This window comes from Amblyraja radiata, chromosome 6, assembly GCF_010909765.2.
Source record: "Amblyraja radiata isolate CabotCenter1 chromosome 6, sAmbRad1.1.pri, whole genome shotgun sequence".
NCBI lineage: Eukaryota > Metazoa > Chordata > Chondrichthyes > Rajiformes > Rajidae > Amblyraja > Amblyraja radiata.
This window is the reverse complement of record NC_045961.1, coordinates 10,249,119-10,267,991: the sequence shown is the minus strand read 5'-3', so window position 1 is coordinate 10,267,991 and position 18,873 is coordinate 10,249,119. Positions and strand designations below refer to the sequence as shown.

General features: G+C 47.3%; 1 protein-coding gene across 3 annotated transcripts in view; it reads left to right on the top strand.

Annotated features, from left to right (window-relative positions):
• dchs1 (dachsous cadherin-related 1) overlaps nt 1–18,873 on the top strand; it is a 134,214-nt gene that overhangs the window by 7,537 nt on the left and 107,804 nt on the right. For all 3 annotated transcript variants that reach the window (XR_004412274.1, XM_033022204.1, XM_033022203.1), the window contains exon 2: nt 3,523–5,334. Coding sequence is in view for 2 of the 3 variants with exons in the window: in XM_033022204.1 (XP_032878095.1) it covers nt 3,571–5,334 (1,764 nt within the window). In the remaining variant the exon portion in view is untranslated. The remainder of the gene's footprint in view (nt 1–3,522; nt 5,335–18,873) is intronic.

The following is an 18,873-nucleotide window of genomic DNA, read 5'->3' as shown; positions in this document are numbered from 1 at the left end:
CCCCTCTCCCCTTCCCCCACCCCACTCTCCCCCCTCCCCCACCCCTCTCTTGCCCCCTCCCCAAACCCTCTCTCACCCCCTCCCCCACCCCCCTCTCCTCCTCCACTTCCCCCCTCTCTCCTCACCCCTCTCCCTCCTCCCCTCCTCCCCTCAAAACCCCCTCTCTCCCCCCTCCCCCACCCCTCTTCACCCCCATCTCCCCCCACCCTCTTCCCCTCTCTCTTGCACCACTCCCCACTACCCCTCTCCCCCTCACTCCCCATTCTTCCCCTCTCCCCCACCACTCTCCCTCCCCCTCCCCCCTCCCCCACCCCTCTCTTCCCCCTCCCTCTCTCTCCCCTTCCCCTCATCCCCTCTCTCTATCTCTGTCCTGCCCCTCTAACATCCCCTCCCCCCTCCCTACCCCTTCCCACCCTCCCCGCTCTACTCCCACTTCCCACTCTCCTCCCCCTCCTCATCCCCCTCTCTCTCCCCCTTCCCCGCTCTCCTCTCCCTCCCTAATCCCTTTCCTCCTCCTCTCCCCTCCCTCCCCTTTCCCATCCTCTCCCTTTCCCACCCTCCCCCTTTCCCACCCTCCCCCTTTCCCACCCTCCCCCTTTCCCACCCTCCCCTCTCCCCACCCCATCTCCCCCTCCCCATCTCCCCCTCCCTCCCTCTCCCCCCCTCCCCCCGCCTGTGTGTTTGGGGGGTGGTTAGTGTGAGCGTGACGCCGCAGCCCCCCCCCCCCCCAGCAAACGCGCATTGGGGAAACAGACCCAACGGATCTGCACTTGGTCTAGTATATATATATATATGTGTGTGTGTGTGTGTGTGTGTGTGTGTGTGTGTGTGTGTGTGTGTGTGTGTGTGTGTGTGTGTGTGTGTGTGTGTGTGTGTGTGTGTGTGTGTGTGTGTGTGTGTGTGTGTGTGTGTGTGTGTGTGTGTGTGTGTGTGTGTGTGTGTGTGTATATATATATGTGTGTGTGTGTATATATAAATAATATGTGTGTGTGTGTGTGTGTATAAAGATATGTATGTATATTATATGTATACTCTCCAGTCTTCCTATAGGTGTATATCTATGGAGGCGAGGGGATCGTTGGGGGAGGGGAGGACTATTGTAAATAGTGATGATAGATATATATTTCTCCAGTCTTCCAGTACCCAAGCCATATCTAATAATGATTTGTTTATCTCATGCTGGCCCCGTACAATGAAGGAGTAACAATGTGCTTCCAAGTAAGGATGATGTGCAGCTTGGAGGAGCTGCAGTTGATGGTGGCCGTGTAGGCAGCGACCATTGCACTTTGTAGTGACACACATTGTTGGTTTGAGAGATGCAGTAGAGTAGCCTGGGCTTATTTAGATGGGACTCAGTCCAACCACTGCACCTGTGCTGGAGGGAGTTGTTGTTTACAATGGTGGATAGGCTGCCTTGTTTTGGACGATATTGATTTGTTGAGTGATGTTGGAAAGTGTTCCACCACATCCTCACCAATGCATTGCAGATGTTGGAAAGGAATGTTGGGAGGTGAATCATCCACGAGTCACCAGATTTACAGCCTCTGACCTGCTCTGTGTTTAATGGTGGGTCTCGCCACGTTTCTGATCAATGGTTACCTCCAGCATGTTGATGTGATGCCAGCAGTAGGAACAAGTCCACAGTTCATCTCTAGCATGATTGTCTACCTCACTAATCTGAAAACAATAGTTGTCTTTGGTTGCAGAACAACTGTGTTTCACGAACACTGATTTCCCAAATGCCAACGGTGAAATGTCGTGCCAACATTCAGACCACATTCTTGGTCCTTAGTAGTCAGAGCTTTAAATTCCTGTGAGTTTAAATACAACCGTGGTTTAATTTATTGTCACATGCACCAAGCACAGTGAAAAGGTTAACTTAATTACTTTGCACATGGGCTGGAGTTCAATGTCACTGCTTAAATGGCTACAGGCAGGTAACTCCTTACACAATGAAACAAGATCTTGTCTCATCTTTAGAGATACGAGGCTGCAGATGCTGGAGGTAGTCCGTGAGTCAGGCAGCATCTGTGGCATCAGAGGGGTATTCGACATTTCAGGTCAAGAATGCATCAGAGAGGGGATTTGCCCAGGATCGAGGTAGGAGAGGCGGTGAGACAGGACCTGACAAGCGGGCAGTCACGGTGGCGCTGCGGTAGAGTTGCTGCCTTACAGCAAATACAGCGCCGGAGACCCAGGTTCGATCCCAACTACAGGTGTTGTCTGTATGGAGTTTGTACGTTCTCCCCGTGACTTGCGTGGGTTTTCTCTGAGCATGTAACAAGTAGAATGGATAAGGGAGAGCCAGTGGATGTGGTGTATCTAGACTTTCAAAAAACCTTTGACAAGGTCCCACACAAGAGATTAGTGTGCAAAATTAGTGAGCCGCAAGGCTCTGTGCTGGGACCCCAGTTGTTTACAATATACATTAACGATTTAGAACATCTCTAAGTTCGCGGATGACACAAAGGAGCAGCGATGAGGATGCTATGAGGCTGCAGTGTGACTTGGACAGGTTGGGTGAGTGGGCAGACGCATGGCAGATGCAGTATAATGTGGATAAATGTGAGGTTATCCACTTTGGTGGCAAGAACATGAAGGCAGATTATTATCTGAATGGTGTCAGATTAGGAAAAGGAGAGGTGCAACGAGACCTGGGTGTGCTTGTACACCAGTCACTTAAAGTAAGCATGCAGATACAGCAGGCAGTGAAGAAAGCTAATGACATGTTGGCCTTCATTATGAGAGGATTTGAGTTTAGGAGCAAGGAGGTCCTGTAGCAGTTGTACAGGGCCCAGGTGAGACCGCACCAGGAGTATTGTGTGCAATTTAGGTCTCCTAATTTGAGGAAGGACATTATTGCTATAGTGCAGCGTAGGTTCACCAGGTTAATTCCCAGGATGGCGGGACTGACATATGATGAAAGAATGGGTGGACTGTGCTTGTATTCATCCAAATTTAGAAGGATGAGAGGGATTCTTATAGACACATATAAATTTCTTAAAAGATTGGACAGGTAAGATGCAGGAAAAATGATCCTGATGTTGGGGGAGTCCAGAACCAGGGGTCACATTTTAAGAATAAGGGGTAGGCCATTTAGGACTAAGATGAGAAAAAAAAAATTTTCACCCAGAAAGTTTTGAATCTGTGGAATTCTCTACCACTGAAGGCAGTGGAGGCCAATTCATTAGATGTTTTCAAGAGAGACAGAGATTTAGCTCTTGGGGCTAAGGGAATCAATGGATATGGAGAAAAAGCCAGAATGGGGTACTGAATTTGGATGATCAGCCATGATCATATTGAATGGTGGTGCTGGTTTGAAGAGACGAATGGCCTCCTGCTGCCCCTATTGGCTATGTTTCTGTGTCAACCATCCTTCTGCCTCCATGGGTGCAACCCAACCAGTTTGTTGCCAATTGAAACAATGGTGTTGACAACCTTTGTTTAAGCAATGAAGTTTCACTCTGCATTCTCACATTTGCAGAAATTTAATCATTGTGACTAACTTTTGTGTTTTTACAGATTTGAAGCGATTGGCTGAAGAGAGGAAACTGGAGAAACATTGGCATTATGGATTCGATGCGGAAAGTAGCAGTTGAGCACCGAGCTGTTTCCCAGTGGCTTCACGTGATGATGGGATTCCTAGTTGGATGGTCCGTGGCAGGATCCAGTGAGCCTCTGGTTCTTCACATCGATGAAGAACAACCACCTTACAGTATCGTCGGTGACATAAATGCAGGTCTTCCCCCCGGCCACATCACTAGCAGTTTCTTCACACACGAGACCGATGGCTCGGGCATGTCCACCGACCTCATCATTGATGAAATGACGGGAATTATTAAGACAGCCAGGGTACTGGATCGTGAGACCAGGGATAAGTACCGATTTGTTGCGGTGAATTTAGGAGGCGATACAGTTGAAGTGGTGATATTAGTCAATGATATAAACGACAATGCTCCTGTCTTCCCCAGCAGTCAGATGCGACTGAAAATATCGGAGCAGACACCTGTGGGAACTCGGTTTCGCTTGGACTCGGCTATCGATGCCGATAGAGGCCAGTTTAACACGCAGGGATATTTCATACACAGTGGAAATGTAGGGCAGTCCTTTAGGCTGGAAACTAAAAGACTGACTGAGACACTGGACTTGGAGCTGGTGGTCAACAGTCCCCTGGACAGGGAAGAGAGATCCACCTACACTCTGGTGGTTGAAGCCTTTGATGGTGGAACTCCTCGAAAAACAAGTCAGATGACTTTGTACGTCTCCATTTTGGACGTCAATGACAATGCGCCACTATTTAATCAGACTCGATACCATGCTATAATCTCAGAGAGTCTACAGCCCGGCAGTAGATTTCTCCAGGTCTTTGCCACAGATGCAGATGAAGGAAATAATGCAGTGGTTATTTATGAGATCAACAGGAGGCAGAGTGATCCTAACCAGTACTTTGCCATTGACTCCAAGACCGGTATCATCAAATTAAACAAAGGATTGGATTATGAAATGAAGAAAGTTCATGAGCTGGTGGTCCAAGCTCGAGACAATGCTACACATCCCGAAATAACGACGGCATTTGTTACAGTTCAGGTCAAGGATTATAATGATAACCAGCCCACTCTCACCATCATCTTTCTCAGTGAAGATGGTTCACCTCACATATCTGAGGGAGCTCAACCTGGTCAATTTGTGGCCAGGATCTCTGTATCTGATCCTGATTATGGAGAATATGCCAAAGTCAATGTATCCTTGGATGGTGGTGATGGTAAATTTGGACTAACTACCAAGGATAATATTATTTATTTAATTTGTGTGGACCAGATGTTAGACAGAGAGGAGAAAGATAGTTATCAGCTGAGTGTTACAGCCACTGATTCTGGAACACCGCCTCTCAGAGCTGAATCAACCTTTACCATTCATGTCACTGATGTTAATGACAACCCACCAGTCTTTGATCATTCAAGGTATAAGCAATCCATTCCAGAGGTTCTATACCCTGGAAGCTTTGTGCTACAAGTAACGGCCAGAGATAAAGACGACGGCATTAATGGTGATATTGTTTATGGAATTGTCAACAACCCAGAGTCTCACTCCGAGTGGTTCACCATTGATCAAGTCACTGGAGTTATCACCACAGCTGCAACTTTGGACTACGAAACCGACCCCGCTCCCACATTGACCGTGTTGGCCACTGATCGTGGACACAAGCCTCTGTCTTCCTCCGTGACTGTCACCATAGCGATCCAGGATGTTAACGATAATGAGCCTGTGTTCAGCAGAAATTTCTATAATACTTCAATCAAGGAAAACGAACCCCCTGGAACCTGCTTTCTCCAGGTAGGCATCTCCTAGCTGTCGGAGCTCTGACTATTGAGCCTTGACCTCTGAACTTGAATGACAGATGTGAGGGTTATTTAAAATGAGAGTCCAATTTACGTCATTCCTTGAGGAGGTTTTTGGGTGTGAATGATTAATTCAGACAATGGGAATTAACTGGTAATGTGATTATATTAGAGTGTGAATAATCAACAAGTGTTCATCAGAGGATAGGATTGGAAAACTCTCCAATCTCCTGTCACCTGTATATTTGTGGTAGCCTTCCCCATACAATAGGATCTTGTATTGAGCTTGTAATGGGAAATGAGCAAGGTAAAATCTTGCAACATAAACCCAACGTTCTATATAATCCGAGCAATGTTAAAGCTGCTTCATGATGGATATTGGAAAGTATTGAAAGAAGCTGATGGAATGTTAGCCTTCGTGTCGTGGAATGTGTTCAAAGCAAAGTTACAGTGATAGGAACTCCAGTCCGATCCCACTGTGGCAGTCCGTTATGCAGCCTAAGGGTTTGTACACGCTAGAGGTAGGAAACATGTTCCCGATGTTGGGGGAGTCCAGAACCAGGGGCCACAGTTTAAGAATAAGGGGTAAGCCATTTAGAACGGAGATGAGGAAACACTTTTTCACACAGAGAGTTGTGAGTCTGTGGAATTCTTTGCCTCAGAGAGCAGTGGAGGCTGGTTCTCTGGATACGCTCAAGAGAGAGCTAGATAGGGCTCTTGAAGATAGTGGAGTCAGGGGATATGGGGAGAAGGCAGGAACTGATTGTGGATGATCACATTGAATGGCCGTGCAGGCTCGAAGGGCCGAATTGCCTCCTCCTGCACCTATTGTCTATTTGTCTATTCATCAAAAACACAAAATACATGAAACATGAAATTAAAGTGGCGAGTAGAAAGGATTGGGGATGTGCAAAGATTGGGGGGGTGAGGGAGTCAGTCTCAGTCTCAGTCTACCCCATGACAGGACAGGAGTCTATCCCACGGGGGGGAGTTGTACAGTTTGATAGCCACAGGGAAGAAGGATCTCCTGTGGCGTTGTGTGCTGCATCTTGGTGGAACCAATCTGTTGCTGAAGGTGCTCCTCAGGTTGACCAGTGTGCCATGGAGGGGGTGAGCTGTATTGTCCAGGATGCTCCGCAGTTTGAGGAGCATCCTCCCCTCCAAGACCAACCTCCCGTGAATCCAACTCCAGCTCCAGCCCCCAGGATGGAGCCGGCCTTCCTGATGAGTTTGTTGACCGTGTTGGCGTCCGCGGCCTTCGCCCTGATGCCCCGGCACACGGCAGTGAAGAAGATGGCACTGGCCACCACCGATTGGTAGAACATCTGCAGCATCTCACTGCAGACGTTGAAGGAGCGGAGCCTTCTCAGAATGTACAGCCGGCTCTGTCCCTTCTTGTTCAGGGCCTCAGCGTTCCTGGACCAGTCCAGTTTACTGTCCAGATAAACTCCAAGGTATTTGTACTCCCTGGTAAACTGCACATCCACACCATTGATGGAGACAGGGGACAGGTTCGGTGTTCCTCTCCTCCTAAAGTCCACCACCAACTCCTTAGTCTTATCGTTGTTGAGCTGCAGGTGATTCAGCCCACACCAGTCAACAAAATGGTTGACTACACCTTTGTATTCAGCTTCCCTCCCCTCACTGATGCAGCCCACAATTGCAGAGTCATCTGAAAACTTCTGCAGGTGGCAGGAGACGGAGTTATATCTGGAGTCCGAGGTGTAGATGGTGAACAGGAAGGGAGAGAGGACCGTCCCCTGTGGGGCCCCTGTGTTGGTCACCACCATGTCCGAGACACAGTTCTGTAGCCTGATGCACTGTAGTTGTCCAGTCAGGTAGTTGGTGATGTGACACCCACTATTGTATCTGCTTCCTCCACCTCCCTTGTTATGTTTTCTACCTCTGGGTGTAAACAAAATGTTCACAACATACAGAACATAGAACCGTATAGCACAGGAACAGGCCCTTCGGCCCACAATGTCCATGCTGAACATGATGCCAAGTTAAACTAATCTCCTCTGCCTGCACATGATCCATATCCTTCCATTCCCTGCATATCCACGTGCTTATACAAAATTCTGTTAAATGCCACTATCGTATCTGCCTCCACCATGATCCCCGGCAGCTTGTTCCAGACACCCACTGCCCTCTGTCTCTGGACCGAAATTGTCCCTGGACACCTCGTTTAAACTTTGGTCCTCTCATCTTTTACATTTTCATCCTGGGGAAAACCTTCTGCCTGTCTACCCTATCTATGCCTCTCATAATTCTGTATAGTTTTGTCAGCACTCCCCTCAGGCTCTGACACTTCAGAGAAAATAGTAAGATTAAACGAGAACTTACCAGTTTGAAGTTTGATCTTTATTTTATGAGGAGTTACGATGAGCGATTACGAGAAGAAGCCCACCAGCCCGCATGCGTGTCAACCTTCAAAGCAGCGGTGTGAAATCACAGATAATAGTAATTGAAGTAACATAGTAAGATTAGAGAAGACTAGAACTACCAGATGACCTTTATGATACGAGGGTTGGGAGCGGAGGGCACGTCCGTAACTCCTCATAAAATAAAGATCAAGCTTCAAACTGGTAAGTTCTCGTTTAATCTTACTATTTTACTTCGGAGTCATGTGAGTGATTCCGTGAAGACTTTGAAGCTCTGTGATTTCACGTCGTGGAAAAAAAACGAGTCCACACAAGCACGACTGCATCAGTTGACCACAGATAAGGGAAACATTCATAATGCATACAGACATGACAGATTTTAAAACATGCTAATGCTGATAAATGAACAAATAATAATAATAATAATAATAAATTTTATTTATGGGCGCTTTTCAAGAGTCTCAAGGACACCAATAATAATAATAGTAACCCCTCTCATCCGGGGGAAACTATAAAATAGAACCTAAAATAAAACCTAGAGTTGGCAAATACCCCTGGTCTGGCAATGGGTTAAAAATAAAATGTTTGGAAACTCATTCGTTAGACCATCCTGCAGTCGGCAGGATGTGGTCCAGAGGACCGTACATAACCCTTGCTGCTGATGAAGTAGCAGCCCTGGTGGAGTGAGATTAGAAAATTAGTATCTACTCCTGTATAAGCCAAAACCCCTTTTTATCCACCTGGAGATGGTCTGAACTGATACCTTCTTATGAGGTTTTTAGTAACTAACAAACATAGCTAGTATGAGAGCCTCTAAGGCTCTAGGTGACCCTGACGTAATGTTGTAAATGTGTGACCACACATAACCGAAGGTGCGTGGAGTATGCCATGAGAACTAGCTTGAGACCTGACACCCCTGGGCTGCCCTGCCTAACTAAATCGTAAACATGAAATATTATATTATTAGCAGGTATAACCATCCTGTCCAGTCCCAATTTATGCAATGACTGGACCCTTTGTGCTGAGAACAGCGCCAAGGAGATAAGCACCTTATGAGCCCCGAGCTAAAGATAGGGATATAGCTGGAGCCCCCTGGCGAAGCAGTGTCAACACAATATCAATATCTCATACTTCCATGTACTTGGGTCCGGGAGAACCTGTGCAAAGATATCCTTAATAAACTGGAATCAGAGGGTGAGACCCGACAGAGCGGGTCCCGCTCGCTGCAGCAAATACGATGAGAAGGCACGTTGAGCACAGTTAATGGGACTATAACTTAATTTATTGTCAAGGGCCCATAGAAAATGAACTCTAAAACATCAGTGTCCATGCCATATTATATGTAACATAGCATTTAAACAGAACGCTTCCCATCTCCTGAAGAGGAAAAGTACTGCTTATTTGGTGCTATCCCTGCACTCGGCAGTGAGCACACACATGAATTGGTCTGACAACCCAAGCCGCAGGAGCTGGCTTCTCAGATTCTGTAAGGCAATGAATTGATTAATCATACAGAGGCAGGTTCCCCGAGTTCCAGGCTGAACCAGCAAAGTTTTATGTTTAGAAACCCCATATTAGGTTCCACTATAATTCCCAACATTTGCGGGAAACCATGGCTACATAGGCCAGTCAGACAGATCGAAAACCCTGAAGCAGGATCTTGCTGAATCATTGCAAGACCCGACTGATGAGGCAAAATGGAGTAACGACACAAAAGAACATTCCTCCCTTGTGTAGCGAGAATGTATCTCTCGCCACTGCGATGCCACATGTCTTTACAAACCGGTGAATGAGCCTGGATGCAAACATATCGATATTCCGTGTTCCATCGAGCCATAATGTCATAAAATACTTAGTGATCCAACATCCATTCTGTGGTGTCATTGATTTTACGTGATGATACAGCAGCGCCAAATAAAGTTGGGTAAATTATGACAGGATACTTTAACTTGATTGCACCCATGTGACCAACATAAGCCACCACCACAGTGTATCAACCTGGAATTGAGCATGCAGATCATGCATATCCGCACAACAACCCTTTAACCCATAGTATGCACCTAGTGTCTATAGGTAGTTGATACCAATAACTGAAGAATTGGTAATTCATGCAAATCCCATCCCTCCGTAACTAGAGATGGCATTCGTAATTTTCCATCTTTGAGCACTAGCATCAGTCTGAAATACAACTGAAGATTTATTGACCAAAACTACTGGAGCAATGCTAAATATTGTTCGTCCTCCATTGTGACCCTGGTGGCTTCAGCTGGTAATAGCATAGGTCTGTTAACAATGACCTAAATGGCACTTGAGAGATTACTACTTTGCACGTTGTAAGTTCTGATAATGCAAAGGCCCAATTGCACAGCTGAAAACACAGTTGGTATCAACTTAAATTTAACTGGATAGATGAGGAACCTCAATCACTCAAATATAGTTGCGGCTGAAAACAGTTGATTTTAGCAAAACACAGCGTTTAGAATATCATCCAGATAAGCCATAACAAGTGTTTTTGAGCTCTGAGCAGTCCCAGCAATGGTTTAGTAAATTGGTAGAATACCTGGGAGCTGATGTTTGCCCATTTGCAATGCATTAACTGTTATCATGCCCCATCCAGATAAATTCCAAATGACTCCTGGGATCCCTGTGAATGGGACCTGAATAGTATGCATCTTTGAAATCGATGCATGCCATAAGATCCTAATGAAATCAGTTTGTTAGACAGTAACAAAGTTCCATATACTGAAAAATCTATGCAAGTTAAATCAATTATGAACTGACATCCTCCATCTTTTACAATGAACAGGCCACGCCTGCCATAATTCCTTGCCTGCCTTGAATGACAACACTGGCCAGATTCCCGAGCCTGTCTCGAAAGGTGATCCTGACCCCATAATACTGAGGCTGCCTCGAAAGACAACTCTGGCCATAATACTGGCCCTGCTTTGAAAAGGCTACTCCGACCATAATTCTGAGCCTGCCTCGAAAGACAACTCTGGCCAATTTCCGAGATCTGGCCATAATTCCGAGCCAAGCTTGGTATCCTTGTACGAAAACAATTGTAAATATTACCAACTTGTAAATGGTCCACTTACCCCATGTTTCGGAAGAACCAGACCCACCTACCTCCATGGTTACCGGTGGTCTATGATAAGCCCAATGGCCCCTGATGTGGGTTCTATTCCCGTCCTTGATTGGAGAGTAGGAATGGTAGTGTATGTGGATTCCATATTTCCTGAGACCGGCTTGGACCTTGGCCTCTGCGCAGCTTTCAAGCTGCCACCAGCTTCAGTGAACTGCTTACTGCCGATGAGGCATGGGGTGTGTCGCCGCCGATACGATAAAGCTTTGTTCGTCATTGGTACCTTGATCAGCCCGACAGCTTTAGCTTCCTCATTCAGGTATACCTGTTGGATAAGTCTTACCTGAAGAGAAGATTCGGCGGCTGGTTTCATTTCCTCCAATGTCACCCATGATAGCGCTGTTCACTGCCGGCACTTGTAGCGTGAGGGGAACTCTGGCCCCTTCCGGGTTTTCAGCCCATGGCAGTAACCCTTTCTTTTGCGAGTATTTCCTTAGAGCCACATGCATGTGCTCCAGCATGTTCCACGGACATACTTCGAATTTGAAGTCAGTACACACTGACCACTCGCACTCCCCTCCACAGAGAGGGAGATTCGTAGGCAGCCCTGAGAACAGGTGCTGCCGCAGGCCTTTGAAGCATTGTGCAGCCCTGAAAGAGGTGCCGCTGCCGTGGGCCCCCGAGGAGACCCGCGCTGATAACTCCCTCCTTTGGAGTATGTCATTGTGGAGCACCTCTCCATCAGGTGCTCCATGTGGGTTAGAACGTTCAAAAGACGTTACTCATAGAAGGAGGGGATCCTCTCCATCAGGAATCCTCCTGGCCTGACTCGTTTGAGTCAACGGCCCTCTTCCCTACGCTCCCCTCCGAAGAGAGGGAGATATAATTTAGTGGCTAACCCTCCAAGCGGGGTTGCCTAGGTGCTACCGGCACCAGTCTGAAGCCGCTGGCTCCACCGCCAGCGACTCGAAAAAAGGCGAATTTGACCGCCGCCCGCTAACCGCACTTCAAAGGTTCAAAAGGTTCAAAGGTGCAAAGGTTATTTAATGGTCACATACACCTAGGTGTAGTGAAATGCTTCTTGCCAATGCAGCACATAAAGAAAGAATACAGACATAACATTAATAAGAGATTTAAACATAAAGAACATCCCCCCACAATGGTTCCCATTATGAGGGAAGGCACAATGTCTAGTCCCCAACCCCAGTTCACCCATAGTCGGGCCTATTGAGGCCTCCACAGTTGCCTCAACGGAGACCCGATGTTCCAGGCCGTTCTCGCCGGGTGATGGTGCTCCGGCGTCGGGAGAATCCTCACAGCGGCTTGGGACACCTGGAACGGCCGCTTCCGTACTGGAGGCCGCGGTTTCCGAAGCCAACAGGGTCGCGCCGGATGGAGCTCCACTACTGGCGATCTCATCGAGAGATCCCAGGCTCCCGATGTAAAGTACAGCGCCGCCGCCCGCGGCCGGTCGCTCCACAGTCCCGCAGTTCCGCGATGTTTTTCTCGGCGGTCTTCAGCTCACCGGAGCTCCAGCGCGGCGACCCAGGCAAGGCATCGCCCGCTCCGCTCCGCATTAGCGCTCCAGCGCTGTGCCGCTGCCGAAGCCGTGGTTCTGGGCGGTCCCCGACAGGAAACGCCACTCCAGGCCCGCTGGTAGGCCGCGAGGACAGGTCGAAACTGCAGCCCGGAGAAAAGCCGCCTCTCCGACCAGGTAGGGACCCTGAAAGGTAGTTTCCCCCTTCCCCACCCCATCCCCCACATAATAAAGTCTAGAACTCCAGAAACAAAAACACTTTAACTAACTAAAAATAAAAAAAAGAGAAGAGAAGACGGACAGCTGCCGGCTGGGCAGCCATACACAGGACAGCGCCCCCTAAGATTGTTCCTTAGCAGGAAGACTCTGTAAGTAGAGAAACCTGCAAAGAAAGCATAACCTGAGAATAAGTTTAAAACTTACCTTCAGGTTTAAACTTACCGTTGGCAGGAGCAGCTCGCCTGCCAGTCCGTCGTTGCGCAATGCGGTAGACGTAATGACGCGCATGTGGACTGGCAGGCTTCTTCACGGAATCACTCACGTGACTCCGAAGTAAAACAATCCCTTTGTCCAATCTCACCTCATAGCTAATGCCCACTGATCCAGGCAGCATCCTGGGAAATGTTGTCTGCACCCTCTTCAAAGGGTCTAATAATTTGAAGAAGGACATTCTTGCTATTGAGGGAGTGCAGCGTAGGTTGACGAGGTTAATTCACAAATGATGAAAGAATGGAATGACGGCTTGTATTCACTAGAATTTAGAAGGATGAGAGAGGATCTTATAAAAATATCTAAAATTATTAAAGGATTGGACACGCTAGATGCAGGAAACATGTTCCTAATGTTGGTGGAGTCCAGAACCAGGAGCCACAATTTAAGAATAATGGGTAGGTTATTTAGAACTGAGATGAGGAAAAACTTTTTCACACAGAGAGTTGTGAATTTGTGGAATTCTCTGCCTCAGAAGGCAATGATTCACTGGATGCATTCAAAAGAGAGTTACAGTGCCCTCCATAATGTTTGTGACAAAGACTCATTTATTTATTTGCCTCTGTACTCCACAGTTTGAGATTTGTAATAGAAAAAATCACATGTGGGTAAAGTGCACATTGTCAGGTTTTAGTAAAGGCCATTTTTAAACATTTTGGTTTCACCATGTAGAAATTACAGCATTGTTTATACATAGTCCCCCCCCCATTTCAGGGCACCATAATGTTTGGAACACAGCAATGTCATGTAAATGAAAGTTGTCATGTTTAGTATTTTGTTGCATATCCTTTGCATGCAATGTCTGCTTGAAGTCTGCGATTCATGGACATCACCAGTTGCTGGGTGTCTTCTCTGGTGATGCTCTGCCAGGTATGTATTGCAGCCATCTTTAGCTTTTGCTTGTTTTGGGGGCTGGTCCCCTTCAGTTTTCTCTTCAGCATTCTCGGGATATCTAAATCCAAATGTTATTAGTTATTTATGTTATGACATCGGTTGGAAGCTGCATACCAAATCTCGTTGCGCATATGTGCAATGACAATAAAATATATTATTATTATTATTATTATTATTAAAAGGCATGCTCAATTGGGTTCAGATCAGGTGATTGACTTGGCCACTCAAGAATTTACCATTTTTTAGTTTTGAAAAACTCCTTTGTTGCTTGAGCAGTATGTTTGGGATCATTGTCTTGCTGTAGAATGAACCACCGGCCAGTGGGTTTTGAGGCATTTGTTTGAACTTGAGCTGATTGGATGTGTCTATAGAATTCATTATGCTACTGTCATCATCAGTTGTCTCATCAATGAAGGTAAGTGAGGCAGTACCTTCAGCAGCCATACATGCCCAGGCCATAACACCCCCACCACTGTGTTTCACAGATGAGGTGGTATGCTTTGGATCTTGGGCAGTTCCTTCTCTCCTCCATACTTTGCTCTTGCCATCACTCTGATATGTTCATCTTCGTCTCATCTGTCCACAATACCTATTCACAGAACTGTGGTTGCTCTTTTAAGTACTTCTTGGCAAACTGTAACCCAGCCATCCGATTTTTGCGGCTAACCAGTGGTTTGCATCTTGCAGTGTGGCCTCTGTATTTCTGTTCACGAAGTCTTCAACGGACAGTGGTCATTGACAAATCCACACCTGAGGAGTGTTTCTGATCTGTCAGGCAGGTGTTTGGGGATTTTTCTTTATTATACAGAGAATTCTTCTATCATCAGCTGTGGAGGTCAAAGTCAAAGTAGCCTTTATTGTCATTCAAACCTTGCGGTCTGAACGAAATGTTGTTGCCTTGCAGTCCTACATATAGTACAAAATGACAAAAAAAACACACAATAAACACAAATTAACATCCACCACAGTGAGTTCACCAGGCACCTCCTCACTGTGATGGAAGGCAAAAGTCTTAAGTCTTTGTCTCATCCCTTCTAATTCTCCCTCTGCGCCGAAGCGATCCAGGCTTCAGATGTTGTGACCCCGCCGGGCGATGGTAAGTAATGTCAGTCCCGCGGCTGAATCCGAGCTCCGCGCACGGCCCGGTTCAGTTCCGCGGCCCGGGGTGGTCGAAGCTGCCGAAGCAGCGGCCCTCCAGTCCAGCGGACGCAGCTGTTGTTGCGGGAGCTCCGGAGAACAGGTCTCCAACCTGTGACCTGCGAGCTCCCGACACTGGGCCCGCGGTCGGGTCCGGTGGCCGCTGCCGCCGGAACACTGCCCCAGCTCCGAGGCCAGGTCGCCGCTGCCGCTGCCCCAGCTCCGAGGTCGGGTGGCCGCTGCCGCTGCCGGTGCCCCAGCTCCGAGGCCGGGTGGCCGCTGCCGGTGCCCCAGCTCCGAGGCCGGGTGGCCGCTGCCGCTGCCCCAGCTCCACTATTAGGCCGCGGCGGAGACGGAGGCGGGGGATACGATAAGAAAAGTCGCATCCCCCCCCCCGAAGGAAGAGACTAAAACATGTTTCTCCCCCCCACCCACACACATACACAACCTAATAAACCAAAGATTAACTAAAACAGGACAAAAGAACAACAACAAAAAAAGAAAAAAACAGACGGACTGCAGGCGAGCAGCAGCTGCTAAGGCAGCACCGCCATCTAGTTCTTCCTTGGCCTGCCAGTCCCTTTACGATTAGTAAGCTCACCAGTGCTCTCTTTCTTCTTAATGATTTTCCAAGCAATTGATTTTGGTAAGCCTAAGGTTTGGCTGAGGTCTCTAACAGTTTTATTCTTGTTCCTCCGTCTCATAATGGCTTCTTTGACTTTCATTGGCACAACTTTGGTCCTCATGTTGATAAACAGCAAAAAAAGTTTCCAAAGGTGATGGAAAGACTGGAGGAAAGACTAGGTGCTGAGAGCTCTCTTATACCTGTATTAAGAAGGCATTTAAACACACCTGAGCAATTACAAATGCCTGTGAAACCATGTGTCACAAATATTACAGTGTCCTGAAATGGGAGGACTATGTAGAAACACTGCTGAAAATTCTACAAAATGTATAAAAATACCCTTTAATAAAATCTGACAATGTGCACTTTAACCACATGTGATTTTTTTCTATTACAAATCTCAAATTGTGGAGTACAGAGGCAAATAAATAAATGATGGGTCTTTGTCCCAAACATTATGGAGGGCACTGAAGATAGAGCTCTTAGGGCTAGCGGAATCAAGGGATATGGGGAGAAGGCAGGAACGGGATATTGATTGTGGACGATCAGCCATGATCATATTGAATGGCAGTGCTGGCTACTCCTGCACCTATTTTCTATGTATCTATGTTTCCAAATCCTTCCTGTAATGAGGCAACCAAAACTACACACAATATTCCAAACATGGCCAAACCAGTGTTTCATGCATCTCCTATGCATCTTCATCACTGTAATCATATCTCCCTCAATCATTCAGTCATATCCTTCCCTGATTGTGGTGACCAGAATTGTATCAGGTACTCGAACCATTGCTTTTGTGAACTCCATGCATTGGATCGTGAAGGGAAGCAGTGGCGGTGGTTTGCTGACATCTGCAGCTGTGGAACTCAGGAATACACTGACATCAAACGACTGCACACTGGATGTGCTCCAAATCAAGATCAGAGCACAGTCACACTGAGCTGGTGAGCAGGATTACACCTTGTATCTGCTTTGTGGTTTACACCAGCCTTGACTGACGAATCTACTATAATCCCAATCACCAGTGTTGGCAGTCAACCTGGATGGAAATGGTGGGCGAAGTTAAGTCTTAATACACTCATTAAAAGCTCGGTGATTTTACAGAATCCTTTCTGCTGTAATCCCCCTACACATTTTATATTGTCTATTATATAGTCTATTGTCTATTGTCTATATTCCTGAATCACCTCCCCTATTTTCAATTTTCATTACCTACAGTTTCTCTCCTTTCCTCATTCATCTGAAAAAGGATCTCGACCCAAAACGTCACCTATCCATCTTCTCCAGAAATGCTGCCTGACCCATTGAGTTACTCCAGCACTCTGTGAAACGTCACCTATCCATGTTCTCCACAGATGCTGCCTGACCCGCTGAGTTACTCCAGCATTTTCTGCCTCCTTTTTCCAAAATTGGTAGCATGGCTGATGGGTTTAAAAACCAATATGTAGAGGAACCGACAAGAGGGCAGGTCGTCCTAGATTGGGTATTGTGTAATGAGGAAGGATTAGTTAGTGATCTTGTTGTGCAAAGCCCCTTTGGCAACAGTGACCATAATATGGTGGAATTCTGCATTAGGATGGAGAGTGACACGGTTAATTCAGAGACTAGGGTCCTGAACTTGAATAGAGGAGACTTTGAAGGTATGAGACGGAAATTGGCTAGGATAGACTGGTAAATAGTACTTAAAGGGTTGACGGTGGGGAGTCAATGGCAAAGACTTTAAGATTGCATGGATGACTTACAACAATTGTTCATCCCTGTCTGGTGAAAAAATAAAACGGGGAAGGCAGCTCAACCGTGGCTAACGAGGGAAATCATGGATAGTGTTAAATCCAAGGAAGAGGCATATAAATTGGCCATAGGAAGCAGCAAACCGGAGGACTGGGAGAAATTTAGAACGCAACAGAGGAGGACAAAGGGGTTAATTAAAAGGGGGAAAAGGAGCATGAAAGAAAGGTTTCGGGGAATATAAAAACTGACTCTAATATTAGTGAAGACAAATGTAGGTCCCTTACAGTCAGAGACAGGTGAATTTATAATGGGAACCAAAGAAATGGCAGAACAGTTAAACAAGTACTTTGGTTCTGTCTTCATTAAGGAAGACACGAACAATCTCCCGGAAATACTAAGGGGCCGAGGATCTAGTGGGAGGGAGGAACTGAAGGGCCTGATGGTCTGCATCGCAGAGTATTCAAGGAGGTGGTCCTAGAAATCGTGGATGCATTGGTGTTTAAGAAAGAACTGCAGATGCTGGAAAAATCAAAGGTAGACAAAAGTGATGGAGAAACTCAGCAGGTGAGGCAGCATCTATGGAGCGAAGGAATAGGCGACGTTTCGGGTCAAGACCCTTCTTCAGACTATTGTCGGGGGGGGGGCGGGAAAAAGAAAGGAAGAGGCGGAGACAGTGAGCTGTGGGAGAGCTGGGAAGGGGAGGGGAAGGAGAGAGAAAGCAAGGACTACCTGAAATTGGAGAAGTCAATGTTCATACCGCTGGGTGTAAACTACCCAAGCAAAATATGAGGGGCTGCTCCTCCAATTTGCGGTGGGCCTCATTCTGGCAATTGAGGAGGCCCAGGACAGAAACGTTGGATTCGTAATGGGAGGGGGAGTTGAAGTGCTGAGCCACCGGGAGATCAGGTTGGTTATTGCGGACTGAATGAGGTGTTGGGTGAAGAGATTGCCAAGCCTGCGTTTGGTCTCACCGATGTAGAGCAGCTGACACCTAGAGCAGCGGATGCAATAGATGAGGATGGAGGAGGTGCAGGTGAACCTCTGCCTCACCTGGAAAGACTGCTTGGGTTCTTAGATGGAGTCAAGGGGGGGGGGGGGGGGGGGTAAAGCGCCAAGTGTAGCATTTCCTGCAGTTTCAAGGGAAAGTACCACGGGAGGGGTGATTTGGGTGGGAAGGGACGAATTGACCAGGGGAGGAGATGGAAAGATGTGGCCAGTGGTGGGATCCCGTTGGCAAAAATGTCGGAGGATTATCTGTTGTATGTGACGGCTGGTAGGGTGGAAGGTGAGGACAAGGGGGACTCTGCCCTTGTTGCGAGTGGGGGATGGGGAGTGAGAGCGGAGCTGCGGGATATAGAGGAGACCCTGGTGAGAACCTCATCTATAGTCGAAGAGGGAAACCCCCGTTCCCTAAAGAATGAGGACATCTCCGATGCCCTGGTTTGGAACACCTCATCCTGGGTGCAGATGCGGCGTAGACGGAGGAATTGGGAGTAGGGGATAGAGTCCTTACAGGAAGCAGGATGGGAAGAAGTGTAGTCAGATAGCCATGGGAGTCAGCGGGTTTGTAGTAGATATCGGTCAGTAGTCTGTTACCTGCGATGGAGATAGTGAGGTCTAGAAAGGGTAGGGAGATGTCGGAAATGGTCCAGATG